The 13718-nt window shown below is 43.7% G+C and overlaps 1 protein-coding gene across 3 annotated transcripts in view; it reads right to left on the reverse strand.

The window, feature by feature from the left end:
- The window catches only part of RBM47 (RNA binding motif protein 47), a 78059-nt gene extending 66860 nt beyond the window's left edge, over nt 1-11199 (reverse strand). Inside the window, exons 1-2 of one of the 3 annotated variants that reach the window (XM_063401820.1) lie at nt 11061-11199; nt 10761-10903 (exon numbers count right to left, since the gene is read on the reverse strand). Coding sequence is in view for 1 of the 3 variants with exons in the window: in XM_063401817.1 (XP_063257887.1) it covers nt 9688-9716 (29 nt within the window). In the remaining 2 variants the exon portion in view is untranslated. Of the gene's footprint in view, nt 1-9687; nt 10266-10760; nt 11000-11060 lie in introns of those variants that run through there. The other 2 variants (XM_063401819.1, XM_063401817.1) reach the window with 2 other exon arrangements.
- Nucleotides 11200-13718: the final 2519 nt, after the last annotated feature.

Genomic DNA, 13718 nt, shown 5'->3' on the forward strand with positions numbered 1-13718 from the left:
TGAGGTCAAGTACTTAGGAAACCTTAGGAATAAGTTGCAAAAGTTTGAAAAAAAGCAAATTCTCTAGCTTTGATTTCCAGAAATTGTCAAATACTTTTAGGCTAAGTGACTCTTGGGCCTGTATACAGGTAAATGCAGAAAAATTCCCAGGCCTCAGGCATCTTGCCATGTAATGAAAGCTTTGCAAAATTATGAGGAAATAAAAAATAGTCTCCTAATAGAAAATGCAGGACATCCTTATTACCCAGAGTTGCTCTGTCTTCTTCCTTTTACATCTGCTTGAACAATGGAAACTTTTCAATGTAAAATGTCATGCACTTGGAGCAATTACAGACCCAGATCTCTGTAGGTTGTGTGGACACTTCTTTCTGGAGTGGGTTGCAACAGTTATATCTATTTATCAACACTAAAGCTACAGGCACTTTAGCAGGACATTTCAAACTGCTTTTCCAAAACCAGTGATCTGAAGCAGAAACCTGGGACTTGTCCCACCAGCATCCTGGGGACTCCAGGCTCTCTGCTGTCACTGGAGTTTCAGAGCCAGTGCTGCTCACTGCCTTGTCAGCAGGACCTTGCTCTCACTTCACAGGGACACAGCTGGATCATGAAATGAGGCCTGCTGGCAGGGCCCCCTCCCCATCCCTTGACAGCTTGTGCCAATGCAGTGCTTCAGAGAGTCCCCCTCACCCCAGGGCTGTGGGACTGAAGGAAGGAGAGCTGAGGCAGGGAGCCCAGGGGCTGCCAGAGGTTCAGGTTTGGTGTCCAGCTGTGATGGGCACCTTCCCTCATCCTTCCCCAGGACTCCCATGGCACAACGGCCCAACCCTATCCAAATGGAGGCATAAGCCAAACACAGAAAAATCCCTGAGATTTGCTGAAGTTCCTCACAGATTTGCCATAGTAGACCTCACAACCCAGTGGGATGTTCAACTATACCAGCAGAGACCAGTAACCACAAAACAGATATCCACAAACCTGCTTGACTGTACCGTTGTTAACACATGCATGCCATTTTCTATGGCAAGGCAGGGACATGAACCCGGGTTTCCTAAGCTTTATACTGGTGCTTTTCCTGCAAAACCAGTCATTTGTAGACCTTTTGCTTCTTACCCGGCTTGTTCTACACCCTGTTGCACATGCATACAATAGTACATGTGAACTCAGAAGAAACCTTTATTTAATAGTGATTGACATTTGGAGGAGCTTTAAGAATGCAATGATTTTGGCACCGGTTACTTTCCAGGTAGGGATTAACAAACCAACGTGTTCACCACCACCTGATGTTCTTTGTTTGAAAAAGGCCACGTTTCAAAATGGCATCAGCTTTCAGATTTTTTTTTCAGAAAGATTGTGCTTTGGTTTGGAAATAGGGAAGCACAGCAAGAATTGCAACACAAAACAGATAAGATTAGATGAAGAGGAAATGTGATATAAGTGGTTTGGATCTACAGAAGGACCAACAAAATCATGTTCATCTCACACTCTTCATGTTACAGTGCTTGATTTAGAAGACACAAAAGCAGTGTCCCCTCCTCAGAGCTCAGGCAGAAGCTAAGCCCTTTCTGTGTCTTGGTATTGTGGCTGAAACCTACATTCAAACCATGTAGAAATGCAGTGAAAAAGAAAGTCTGGTTCATCCACCTTGCCTGTCATTCAAATCTGATGTTAGCCAGAAGGAGGTTCACCCCTTTTGCTTTTCCATGCTTCCAACATCTCTGCACCCAGCTGTCTAGTGTTTGTGAGGATGCAGAGTGGGTGGTGTGTGGAGCACCAGGGCACACACAAGCCAGTTCAGAGCAGGTATCCTGTGCCAGGATCCCTGGCCACAGTGCCAGACTCACTGACTGACACAGACACAGCATGCAGAGAGCATGGACACCCCAGAAACTGGCACCAGTGACAGAAGGCAAAGGTGGACCTCTGAAGATGGGCAAGCAGTGAGCCAGTTTTGAACACAGAACTCCAAGAACTACAAGAAAGAAACTTGTATAACAACAACAGCAACTAGCAAGCTTATCTAATCCTCTTTGCACCAGCCTCAGCTCTGCAAAAGGTTTGTCCAACCCATTTGGGCTACTCCTAGGGCACAGGGGACAGACAACCTAGTATCCACCCTGTGGTAACACAATTGCAGCTCCCAAACTGCAGCAGGACCCTTTTTGATTATTTTGGAGTATGACAGAAAAGAGCACATACAGTTGCCTGTGTATTAAAAACATGAAGGTGTGCCCAAAGACACCATAAACTTACACCCCAGCTTACAAACCCCCTGTTCAGTCCATGTCTTGTGTACTGGGGCAGCATGCACTGAGAGTTGAGGTCTTTAACTGATATTCACTATTACCAGTATGAAGCTTTATTGAAAACTTAACCTTCTAGGCTTACAGAAACATGGCATTTTCCCTAAAATTACATTTCTTACACTGTCCATTGGTAAGTAGACCTCACTGTCAGCTCTTTTGCTTAAATTTCCTTCGGACGACCTGTATTTTTTACACAACTTATTTATTTAGAAAAAACCCTGTTGTATCTGTTGGAAAATACAGAGGCAGAGATGCTTCATGCTTCACCTCTTTTATATATGTAGTATATTCTTTAACAGCTCGTCTCTTGCTGGCACTCCTCAAGAGTGTATTTCTGGTATGCAGGAGGAGAGAAAAAATTGTAACACAGTGGGTAAAATGATGCCATAAGATCATCTCCCTAAAACAGAAATAAAGATGGTAACTGACAGTGCTTTAGGAAATAAAAATCCAGCACTGAGACTGATTTGTGTTGATACCTATAGTGCACATGCTGTTTGTATATATGCATAATTTTCCTTTTAAAAACAAACAAATCAAAACCTCAGTGATCTACAGATGGAAATGCTAGGATTTGACTCAGATTTCAGTCTCCTTGGTGAAGGCCAATGGGATGGACACCACAACCTGCTCTCAGCAATCCCACAGCCTGGGGACTAGCAGGGTCACCGGTAACACCTCCCAACTCCCTGATGTTTTTAACAGTGCTTCTCTTCCCACTGGCACACCACCACAAACCCGTCTTTGGGAGATGACAGGAATCAAAGAGCCACTGTTGAAACTCTAGATAGTGCTCTAGATAGAGGAGGGGAAAAAAGCCCTGAAACTCTTCTGTAAGCAAAATGCTTGCCCTGGGCTTTTCTCATTCTGATGTGAAAGCCAACAGACAAGGCCACCAGTGCCTTCAATTTAGCAATACTTGATTTATTTACTCAGGGCTTCTGGCAGTCCATTCCACATTCTTCAGTTGTAGGTTTTATACAGTGCCCTGTATATCAACCAGACAGTGTACCTGATAAACTTTCCCCGAGGCAGGTGGCCATGGGAATGGCCAGGAATTTGTGCAGGAATTTGCATAGGAATTTTCTTACTTAGACTCATAATGTTAGCAAACATGAAAAACTAAAATTGTTTGCCAGTCAGTCTTGCGGCTTACCAAAAACGTAAGCTTGCAGAAAGGTCCCTGCAGAAAACCAGAGCTTTCCAAGAGAAATAAAGTGTGACCATGGGAAGATATCTTCCCAGCACCTCCAGCAAGGACCTGCAAACACCTGTGGTAAAACACAGGCCAGAGAACAGACCTTAAAATACCAGAGAGGGCTCCTGGCTGGCAAGGCAGAGAGGAGCAGAGCAGTACAGACACAGGTGTGACAGGCAGGAGCTGCTGCCTGTCTCAGACCCTGTTCCACTGATCACACACTGCAGGAGGCAGGCCACTGTGCTGACATCCCAGATACCTCCTGCCACCCCTGTGGCTCTTGGGAAGATTTATTCTGCACACATACAGTCTGACCTGTGACTCACATAGGTAAGTTGAGACTTGGGACTTCAGTATGTGGAAGAAGCACGTAAAAGCTTTTTTGTTTATTGTTACTCAATACAATTATCCTCTATGAAAATCACTTTTTTTCCTCCCGTGCAGGACAGCTGTGGCCTGTTTGAGCCCTGCCCAGGTTGAAGCTTGCTTCTGGGCCCTGGGGTTGTGCAGCGCCGCTGGGGTCATCTGCAGCCACCCTTGACCCGGGTGCTCAGGGTGGACAGACAACTTTGGCAGTAGCATCTGCTCATACCACTTACTTTGTAAACACTGACTAAGACACCACAAATGGCAGCAACAACAAGCACATTCAGATCTCCCTGATCCAACCAGAGGCACCTCCACATTGATTGAATGTGTGCACTCAGTAAGTCAGATACGTTGTGTCTTTTCTTGCCTGCTTCATAGGCCAAGAAGCCAAAGGCGAATACATCTTCAAGAGCCACAGACTATACTGCAGTCCCAAAAGTTTGAATACAGTCACCATTTAAGTCTAGATCTGCTTGCAGCTTTACGTGTGACGATGTTCCTGTGAGCTTCAGGTACCGTATTAGTGCTACCTTTAATGAAAATGCTAATAGCAGTGAAATGCTTCATGTGAGGACTAAAACTCACATTAGGATGTGGCTAGTAGTGTGTGAACTGTGGTGAAATTTCCACATACACAGTCAACAGAAATTTTACTGCCAGAAACATGGCCTTAAGTTATGGTAACAATGTTAATATTTAATTGAGGTGAGTTGAACGTGCTCTTTTGTTCAAAAGCATCTAGAGGACATGTTGCTGCGTGCATGATCGTGTTTGACTCTATCTTCCCTCCTGGCTCTTCATGTTTTTTACCCACTCTGGCTCTTCCTCCCTGCCCAGCCATAAGAGCTCCCAAAGTTGCACCCTGCATACTGCTCAGACCTCATACCCCTCTGTTTGTCACCCCAGCACATCTTCCAGCTTTAAAGACCTGTTAGCCATAGTCTCTTCATAATTTCACCCTTACAGGTCCTGAAACCTTGAGTGCAGCTTTCAAACCATAATGAAGCATCTCTGTCTCAGCTTTTCCCTGACTGGGATCAGACTCAGTGAGCTGACCTTTTCATCCCATCTCCTTCTTCTTCCTCCTCCTCCTCCTCCTCTTCCTTGTCCTCTTTTCAAGGATTGCTCATTTCTCATTTTCTCCCTTCCCTTCTCTTCCCAGCCCTGCAAATGCCTCTCCTGCAAGTTCAAGTCCATCACCTTCCTCCTTGGGTTTTGATTCCCCATTTTTCTCTTATTGTTGCTGATTTATGCTGATGACCCATATCATCCTCTTTGTCACACTGGGTCCATTTTACTAATTCTGTTCCTCTGCTGCCCCTATCCTTTGCTTTTTCTCATTAAAAAAGACTGTTTATTTGGCATGCACTGTCCAGAGGCCATCTACTGCTGAGTTTTTCTTCCACTTAATTACAAGTGGTCCCATTCAGCACCATCCATTAGCCTCCTCCTCCATTATGTCCACCATACAGCCTTTTTGCAATTTCTGCTCCATCAACTCTCATGGCTTCTCTTTTGCTTTTAGCCCTTATCTCTATACCAAGTTAAATTGCAAAATTCTCCCTACATTTCAATTTCCTTCAATTTTTTCCCCATAATATCCAGCCCAACCAACACCTGTCAGTTGTTTCTTCTGCTAGAAAGGTTGCAAGACTGTCTGCTGAAAGCCCAGCCATCACTTCCAGCCGTATGTGGATAAAGCAGAGTCTCCAGTACAGCCCCTCTCTCAAGGAATACCCAAAGTCTCTTTTCTCTCCTTTCCACAGTGACTATTACTGCTCTATTTGCAGGCAGGGCACAATTTTTATTCGGGCAGCCTTTCTTTCAAGATACAGCTAAGACCTCTTGATTCTTTCTGCACGTATGTCAAAGACATCAGCTATTCTATCTGCCCTCAAAACTTAAATACTTCCCTGGAGTCTCACCCTCGCATTAGCTCATTAATGGTGACATTTCTTTTTGCTCTTTCATAATTTGATCCACTGTTGGCCCACAATCTTGACCTCCTGTTTCATCTTCCAAATATTTCTTCAAGAGTAATTTTCATAGCTTTGAATGTGCCACTCATTTTCTGTGCTCCTGGTGATCCTCTTTCCATCTTCTAACAAATAAAATAAAAGGTGTCCTTACACACAATACTTGCTCAGGCAGGCGGAGCTCAATAGCACAAACAGGTGTCTTTTGCAGCTTATGAACACCTGCTTTATGTTTCCCATCATATGCCCTTCTGTTTTCCTCCATAATTCCTCACTGGGACTACCTCCCTGGTCACAACTGCAGAGGAACTTTGCTCACCTCTCCTAAATTCCTTCTAAAGTTTCTCCCTTGCCACTGAGATAGTACAAACTGCTGTCATGCTGCTCTCACTATGTACCCAGCTGACCCCTCACCATTTCCTTGTGCTCCACCTGCATCTATCCCATCTTTTGCCTCTCACCAGCTATTTCGTGCATAAACCCCACAGGGCAGAGACAGCCCTTCCACTGCGCCTGTGTGAGCAGGTCAGCACAGCAGGAACACCCAGGTCAGGAATCCCTGTCTGTGACACAGCAGTCATTAATGACGTCTAGAATGTTACTGGGAACTCAGCTTGCTGAAACTCAGCCTACACCCTGACTTGTGGTGGAGCTTACTAAGTTTCTCTGATAAAAGACAAAAAGGCAGAAGCATTATCTCAGCTTATTTCTAAGGCACAGTCAGCCCATCCATTGGGTGCTCAAAAGGCCAAAACATGAATGCAAACTCTGAGCTACATCATTTGGGGTGTTGCTTCTCCAGAGTAAACCTCCCAATGGCTCTCACATTGGCAAATAGGATAGAAAGCCTCTCAGTTGTTAGTGGCTGGTTAAGCTGTTCCCCCTTTGGAAATACATGAAAATTACTGTTGTCACATTATTATTGGTTGAGGATTCTCATGCCTTTGTAGTTTCTTTCCATCTCACGGCAAATATAAGCCCATCTGTGCTGACTCAGTCTCAGCTTTATGACCTACCTAAGCAAAAGATAACATCCAGATTTTAAGCATATTTTGTAAAACACACTTTAAAAATATCAGAAACCTCTTTCTTCTTTTCAGATAAAATCTTACTTGGGATCAGGGCAAATGAAAGCCTGGAAAGGACAAAAATGCCCTCAAGTATCAGGTAGTCAGCTTTGCAGTTACTAAAAAGTTGCTTTCCTCTGTTGAGTTTACCGTGTCACCAAAGCCCTACCAGCCATAGCTATACAAAGCCTGCATTGTCTCAGCAAGGCTACTGAGATGTTCCTGATCTTGGCAAGAGCTAGGTGTACCCAGAAGCATTTTATTGAAAAAAAATTACTACAGCAGAAAGAAATATTATTTTAGGCCCCATACTGGAAAGATAAAGGTCAGAGTCCTTCTCTCTGTTAAGGGAGCAGACAAAAATATCCTGTTCACGGGATCCATTTTTACAAACTTGAAAATTGCACCTAAAAATCCCCTTATGAAACAAATTTCAAAGTGACTACAATATAAGGGAGGATTTGTTGGTTTAAGTCATCAGTGATTTGGAGATTTCAACTTCATTACAAAAGAAGCAATGACATACAGGCAATGCCATATACAGGCATGGAGTTAGTCTCTTTATGGGTAATCTGTTAGATCTGCTTCCTTGCTACAAAGCAAACCTGATCTTTATATTCACCTTTATGTTCATCATAGATTTCTTTTTTAACATGAATGGGATCTGGCATTGTTTCTTCATAAAGAGCACATTGCCCCTACTAAATTTCTCAGTAAATCAGAGCAATATTTATTCAGGAAACTGCACACAAGCAATCAGGGCCATTTGAATGAAAAGGCAAGATTCCATTTTTGTTTCACCCATAAATGTGGTGTAACATCTGCAGGAATTTGTCACCCTGGCAGTGCTGTGGGCTCCTATGGTAACCCAACAGGCACTCTCACACCACTCCAGGGCAACCCCTGGTCTTCTGTAGCTGTCAGATATTCTCACAGCTTTCACAGAAGAGGGTGAAGCATTTCACAGAGTGGTAGCAAGGTGAGGGGGCTCTGCCATATGGAGGAATCCAAGACTCCAAAATGTGGGGAGCTGCAAAAGCAGACCCCAGTGCCAGGGATAGCTCTGCTGAAGCCAGTCAGGTGAGGGTCACACAAGATCAAGGGTTCAGACCAAAAAGACATAGAAACAGTATTCCCTGAAAGGTCTACCATCTCCACTGCTTGTATTAAATATTTTTATTACGTTTTCAACTTTTTAAAGATCTCTTATTCTGATGTCAGCGCATTCTTTTATTTTCTAAAACTTCAAACAAAGACTTTGCGTCCTCAGCTGCAGCAGGGACACTCAGAAATTATTAGCAACCCTATTTACATGCCAGTCAACTCCAAATATTTCCCTAACAACACTTAGGGCCCGCAGCCGGTGTCTCAAAAAGGTCAGACCCCAAAAGCAGAAGAGGGAGGGAGCTGGGCTCTCCCCGAGCTACGAGGCGAGGTGGGAAGAGCTGCCCTCAGCTCTCGGCAGGATGCACAGCTTTGAAACAAGCCAGGAGAACAACCTCTCTCAGGACGGGAATATGCAGGGGAGTGGCGGGCGAGAGAACGAATGCGCAAAAGGAGTGTTTGTCTCCGTTTATCTCGCAGACAGCAGTCTGTTAGCTTTAGCTGCGAGCCTGCCGGACACCGAGCAGTGGCCCATTCCTGGCGTTATCTCCGCCTCCTCTCTGACAGTGCAAGCCGCCTTCCAGTTTCCCAGCTGTCTACCAGGCTCCGCTTAACACCGGCGCGACCTCTGCCCCGGGCCCGGCGCTGCCAGCCCGCCCAGCACCGCGGCTCCGCTCCCGCACCGGAGCTCGGCTGGGCCGGGAGAGGATAACTGCAGGCTGGTAAAATTATCATTTGGAAAGTCCGGGAGGCACGTAAGGGCACCGATACTCGGCGTGCGTTTGCCTCAGGCTGCTCATTTCAGCCCCGTCTAATGCTCCTGCCCTCTGCCAGGACAGCCCGGTTGAGCCGATAAAATGTAGTAGGGATTTTGCGACCTGTAAAGTCCTAGCCCGTCTTTAACCGTTACAATAGATTGGCTTTGGGTCAAAGTTTTATTTTAAATTCCTGAGAAGAAATGAGCTGTGTCACCTTACCTCTAAAAAAATTTTGAAATCTGCTATTTCTTTTAACATTGTTAGGGAGACCCTAATATTCCTCATCTAATCACGCATATCTCAGTATGAAGATGCTTGACCTCCTGATGTATTTTAAATGGTCTTCAGAAACTTTTCACAATAAGATCCCATTCTTATGCTAATGTCTATAACAGATTAGCAGACAGCAGACTCAGAGCCCTCTTGTCATCTCCCTGTCACTTGTGCCACGGCTCTGTGGTCTATACAAGCTACAGCATTGTAAGTGTTCAAAAAGAAGAAACAGCCCTAAAACAGAACAATCCTTCCGAAATTGACTCCAAAGACATTGGGCAAGTCACGCTGTGCTTTTTCTTTGACATGGAGAAACACGTATTTTAAATTAAAACTCTCACATCTGCAAATCACTTCTCAATCTGCCCTTGTTCAGTGCCTGCCTCTGCCTCTCATCTGTCACCTTTCTTCAGAATCACCACAAATCTGTCAGTTGGAAAGAGTCTCCAAAACTCCACCGAAAACCTCTGCAGCCCTCTCCATTGGCCTCTCCCCCGTAAAAAAATACTTTAAAACGTATTTTCTGACTGAACTTCTGGTCTCTTACATTGTCAGCCCAATCACAGCAGAGTCGGTACAATCCAATGCGCGGCTCAGGACGGGGAAGCGCAGAGCGAACCGAGCAGCGGCGGTACCTACCTGGAGCCCACCTCAGCGCCCAGCACCATTCGCAGCGGCGGCAGCGCTTCGGGGTAGCGACCTTAGCGCATTGTCCTTCCTACCGCGCTGCTAAAGGAGAGTTGAGCAACTCCTTGCACTGCTGCTTGGAGCAACAGCTCTCCCAATCTTAACCCCTTCTCTTGGCTCTTCGCTTCTGTGCGCCTTTTTTTTTTTTTTTTTTTAAGAGAGTTTTTGAGCACTAAAACTTGCAATTAGTACCAGCTAAGCCAAAGCCCCTGGTCGCCCCTGCCTAAGCCGCACATTCCAGGGCGCTGAGCGGGGTGCTGAGCTCTTTGCCCGCACCGCGCGGCTCTTCCACCCCCAGACCCGGCTCTCTGCCTGCAAACTCGATAAGGCTGCAGGAGCTCAGGAACACGCACTCAAACTCGGACAGGGGAAAAATTGGTCTCTAATCTCCAGCCTGGGTGGTTTTTATTATCCTCCTCCCCCCCTCCTCTCTTTCTCTCCGCACTCACAGTAGCAAGGTTGTCTCTGGACTACTCCCTGCCTTAAACTCACCAAACCAGATTTTTACTCCCAACACCTTCCCGTAAATCTGAACTGAAATTTTACCCTGCTCGCTGAGTTCTGGCTGGCTGAGGACCAGACAGCATTCCTGTTGTTTTAAGAGGGCAGATTAAAAAAATCCCAAAACAACCCCCCCCCCCCAAAAAAAAAACAACCCAAAACACCACCACCAACCCCCCTCAAACAAACAAAAAACCTCAACCCCAAAGCCCAAAAACAAAAACAGAAACAAAACAAAAAACGAAACAAACCGAAAAACCAACAACAGAAAAAATATAAAAAGGAAAAAAAGAAACAGAGAAGAAAACCTGGAGAGATGCAAGGGCTGGAAGGAAACAAACTTTTTGAGCAGTTTTACTAAACATACTGAGGGAGGGAGTGATTCGCATTTCTCTCTAAAGGTCTAAACCGGTGATTTTTTGGGGGCGGGGGGCAGAGTCAGTCAGGAGAAAATACACCTCTCAGCCATTTGCCTCCTTCAGGTGGATGGATATTTGAAAAGAAAATAAACCTCTGGTACTCACGTGAAGGACAGCAGCAGGCATCAGCATACAGCAGGGAGAGGAGCCTGCACCTTCGCCTGATCCAGTCACCCCAAGGCAGCGGTAACACTGGTTTAAGAAGTGCCACATTTTACACTTTTCTGACCTAAAGTTACATGTGGTTTCTAGAAAAGGAACAAAAGAGAAACCAGTTTATAGAGATAAAAAAACCAACAACCAAGCCTTCTTTTAAACTCCCTGTGATCCCTCTGACCGTTGTCAGGAACGCTTAAAGAAACAATGAAGCAAGACTGTAAACTTTCTTACCCCCTTTTACGTTACCTGTCTGTGCCTGGCTATGGGCTTTGATGTATTGAAACAAAGCACAAGACCTGTTTATAGTAAATGAAACCAACCAACAGACAGATCTAATTCAGACTTGTGACTAAACAAACTGGAACAGGAAGCACACACCAGCAGATTTATTTTTTTTTTAAATCAGTAATTCCTGCTAGCATTGTCATGAAACAGCAAAAAAGATGAGGAAAAAAAAAAAAAAAAGGCTTTGCTTCTCCCTTCAATCACTTTTGTTCAAATGCAAGAGTTTTGGTTTGGGTTTGTTTTTTTCTTCTTCTGGAAAGCAAAAACCCAACCAACCAAACACAATCCCAAAACAAACAAGCAATGTTCTATCATGTATATGCAAATATTTAACAGAGCAATATTTACCACTAGTGGTGATCTGGAGATATTATTCATCTATTTGTTTCCCCATGTAGGTCATTTGTGCAACTGATTAGTATCATGACCGTCACCTCAATTAACATCTGTAATTGATGAGTACACAGAGGATCTTCATCTAGGATAACTGGACAGTTCAAGCCCCCAACAGTAGATTAAAAGTCCTGCAAGTTAAATCTTTAAAGAATAAATAATATTTGAGCTCAAAAATAGTGAAAGAAATTGATTTTCATAATTATTCCTCATTTAAAAAAGAATTAAATTTATTCTTAATTGATTTTTAGCAATTCTTAATTAAGAATTCTTCTTAATTCTTAAAATCTTAAAAAATTAATTTTTAAAAGATTTATTCAGAGCTGGGTACCCACTATGCTGCCTTTTTTCTGTGATATTACTTATGCTTTTTGAAAGCAGTTTGTTCTTCTAAACAATAATGTCTCTAATTGTGTTCTTTTTCAAGTATAGAAAAATCTTACAGGTTTTGCCTAAGCAAATCCACATCCACTCTGTAAGAGAGTTTTGCTGCAGGTAGAAACCAATGCATCAAACTACTATTGGTATAATATGTAAAGCTCACAGTCAAATGTTGCAAAGTTCAAGTTAACAGTGTGTTCTCTCCAAACTATCACAATTCAAAAGTTCATAAAAGCATGTGATTCCAGCTTTAGCAAATGCATCAAGAATAAAAAAAATCTTTCAGAACTTACCTGCATTAATGAGCAAATAATCATGAGGAAAATTTTTGTAAAATACTTGAATTAAAATGGGAGTTCAGCATTAGCAGCAAACATGCAGTTAAATTCTTTAAGAAAAATAATCCAGAATAGTAAATAATGAGGGATTTAGTGGTACAAAAACCTCTTAAATATTCTACAGTACTCTTCTTTAAAGTCATGACCCATTTGCCCAAGGGAGGCATTCCCAGAGTGTCCTCATCTGATAAGTTTGCCAATAAAGTTCTCAGGCAATCCATCTCAAGCAGAGAGAACCTATGCTCCATTTGCTCCTTTTAGAGGAGCGAATTGGCATTACTGGCAAAAGTAGTTCCTTGCCAACAAGTACAGATTACTACTAAATGAGCACCTCTGTAATATCATGAATAGTACAGAAAATAAAAAGACATGTGAGTGCACTCTCCTGCATGTCCAGAACACAAGTATGCTACCAAAAGCCATGGTTGCACCAGTGTGGTAAAGTCAACTGTTTTAAGGTATGCTGCTAAAAGTGTAGCTCTGCCTGTTCCATTGACTCGTCACATACACTTGTGGGTCTTACCTCTGAAAGCCAGCTCATGCCTTTCTGGTGCAGGATGCAAATAGGTTTCCTTGGAAGACACCAAAGACAGGAAAGAGTTTGACTTTCTTCTTAGCTCGGTTCAGCTGAAGGTGAAGTGCCTGACAGCACTTGGAGTGTCTAGTTAGAGCTAATGCCTGGCAGTAGCTCATCCAGCAATTAAAATACTCCTTATTGCTCATTGTCTGTGTGAGGAGACACTTTCCATGGACCCAGGTGAGACTGCAAGGTACCATATCTGTCTGCATACTCCTGCAGATGTAGGGGTGATCATGACACATCTGCTCGCAACTTTTTAATGGACTTCCAAACTTTGGTGAGGAAAGCCATTTTTACATTTCTCATCTGCTAGCAAAAGAAGAGTGCCAAACCTTTACTATTTATCATTTGTGCTTTAGTCTGATTCACAGATTCCAGATCAAATAACAGGTAATGGTGCCAGGTTGTTCCTTAAGTGCACTTTCTCAGCACAAATGACAGCAGCAATTCAGGTAAGTCTCTTCTTGACCATCAAATGCTGAATCTATCACAAGCTGAGATGGGATGAAAGCAGCTCAATAATCAGCTGTAGGGATTGCTGGCATTGAGGTTTCAGGTAACCTAAAATTAAACATTAGATCTAACTGATATAATGGCAACCTGAGACACTTTTGACACAAGAATTATTTTTCTCCCTATTGTCCCAGTTGTCCAGCTGACAAAGTGTTTTTAGGGGTTATGAGCTCCTTACATAGGAATGAATGGGTGACCCCCATGTAATTTGCTGCAGCACCCTCCAGTCTGTGTGTTAAAATGAAAGAGCAGTCACAACCCTCCAACATGGAGAGATTTCCTGTTTCTCTGCCAAGCCATGGCAGGGTTTCTGACCAAAAGAAAGAATTTAATGAGTGCATAGCAAAGGAAATTAAGCTAAGTACAGCATGATTAGGCTGTGAACACTAATCTTTAAAGGCAATAGTATTTGAT

Source organism: Prinia subflava, chromosome 7 (genome assembly GCF_021018805.1).
Source record: "Prinia subflava isolate CZ2003 ecotype Zambia chromosome 7, Cam_Psub_1.2, whole genome shotgun sequence".
Classification (NCBI taxonomy): domain Eukaryota; kingdom Metazoa; phylum Chordata; class Aves; order Passeriformes; family Cisticolidae; genus Prinia; species Prinia subflava.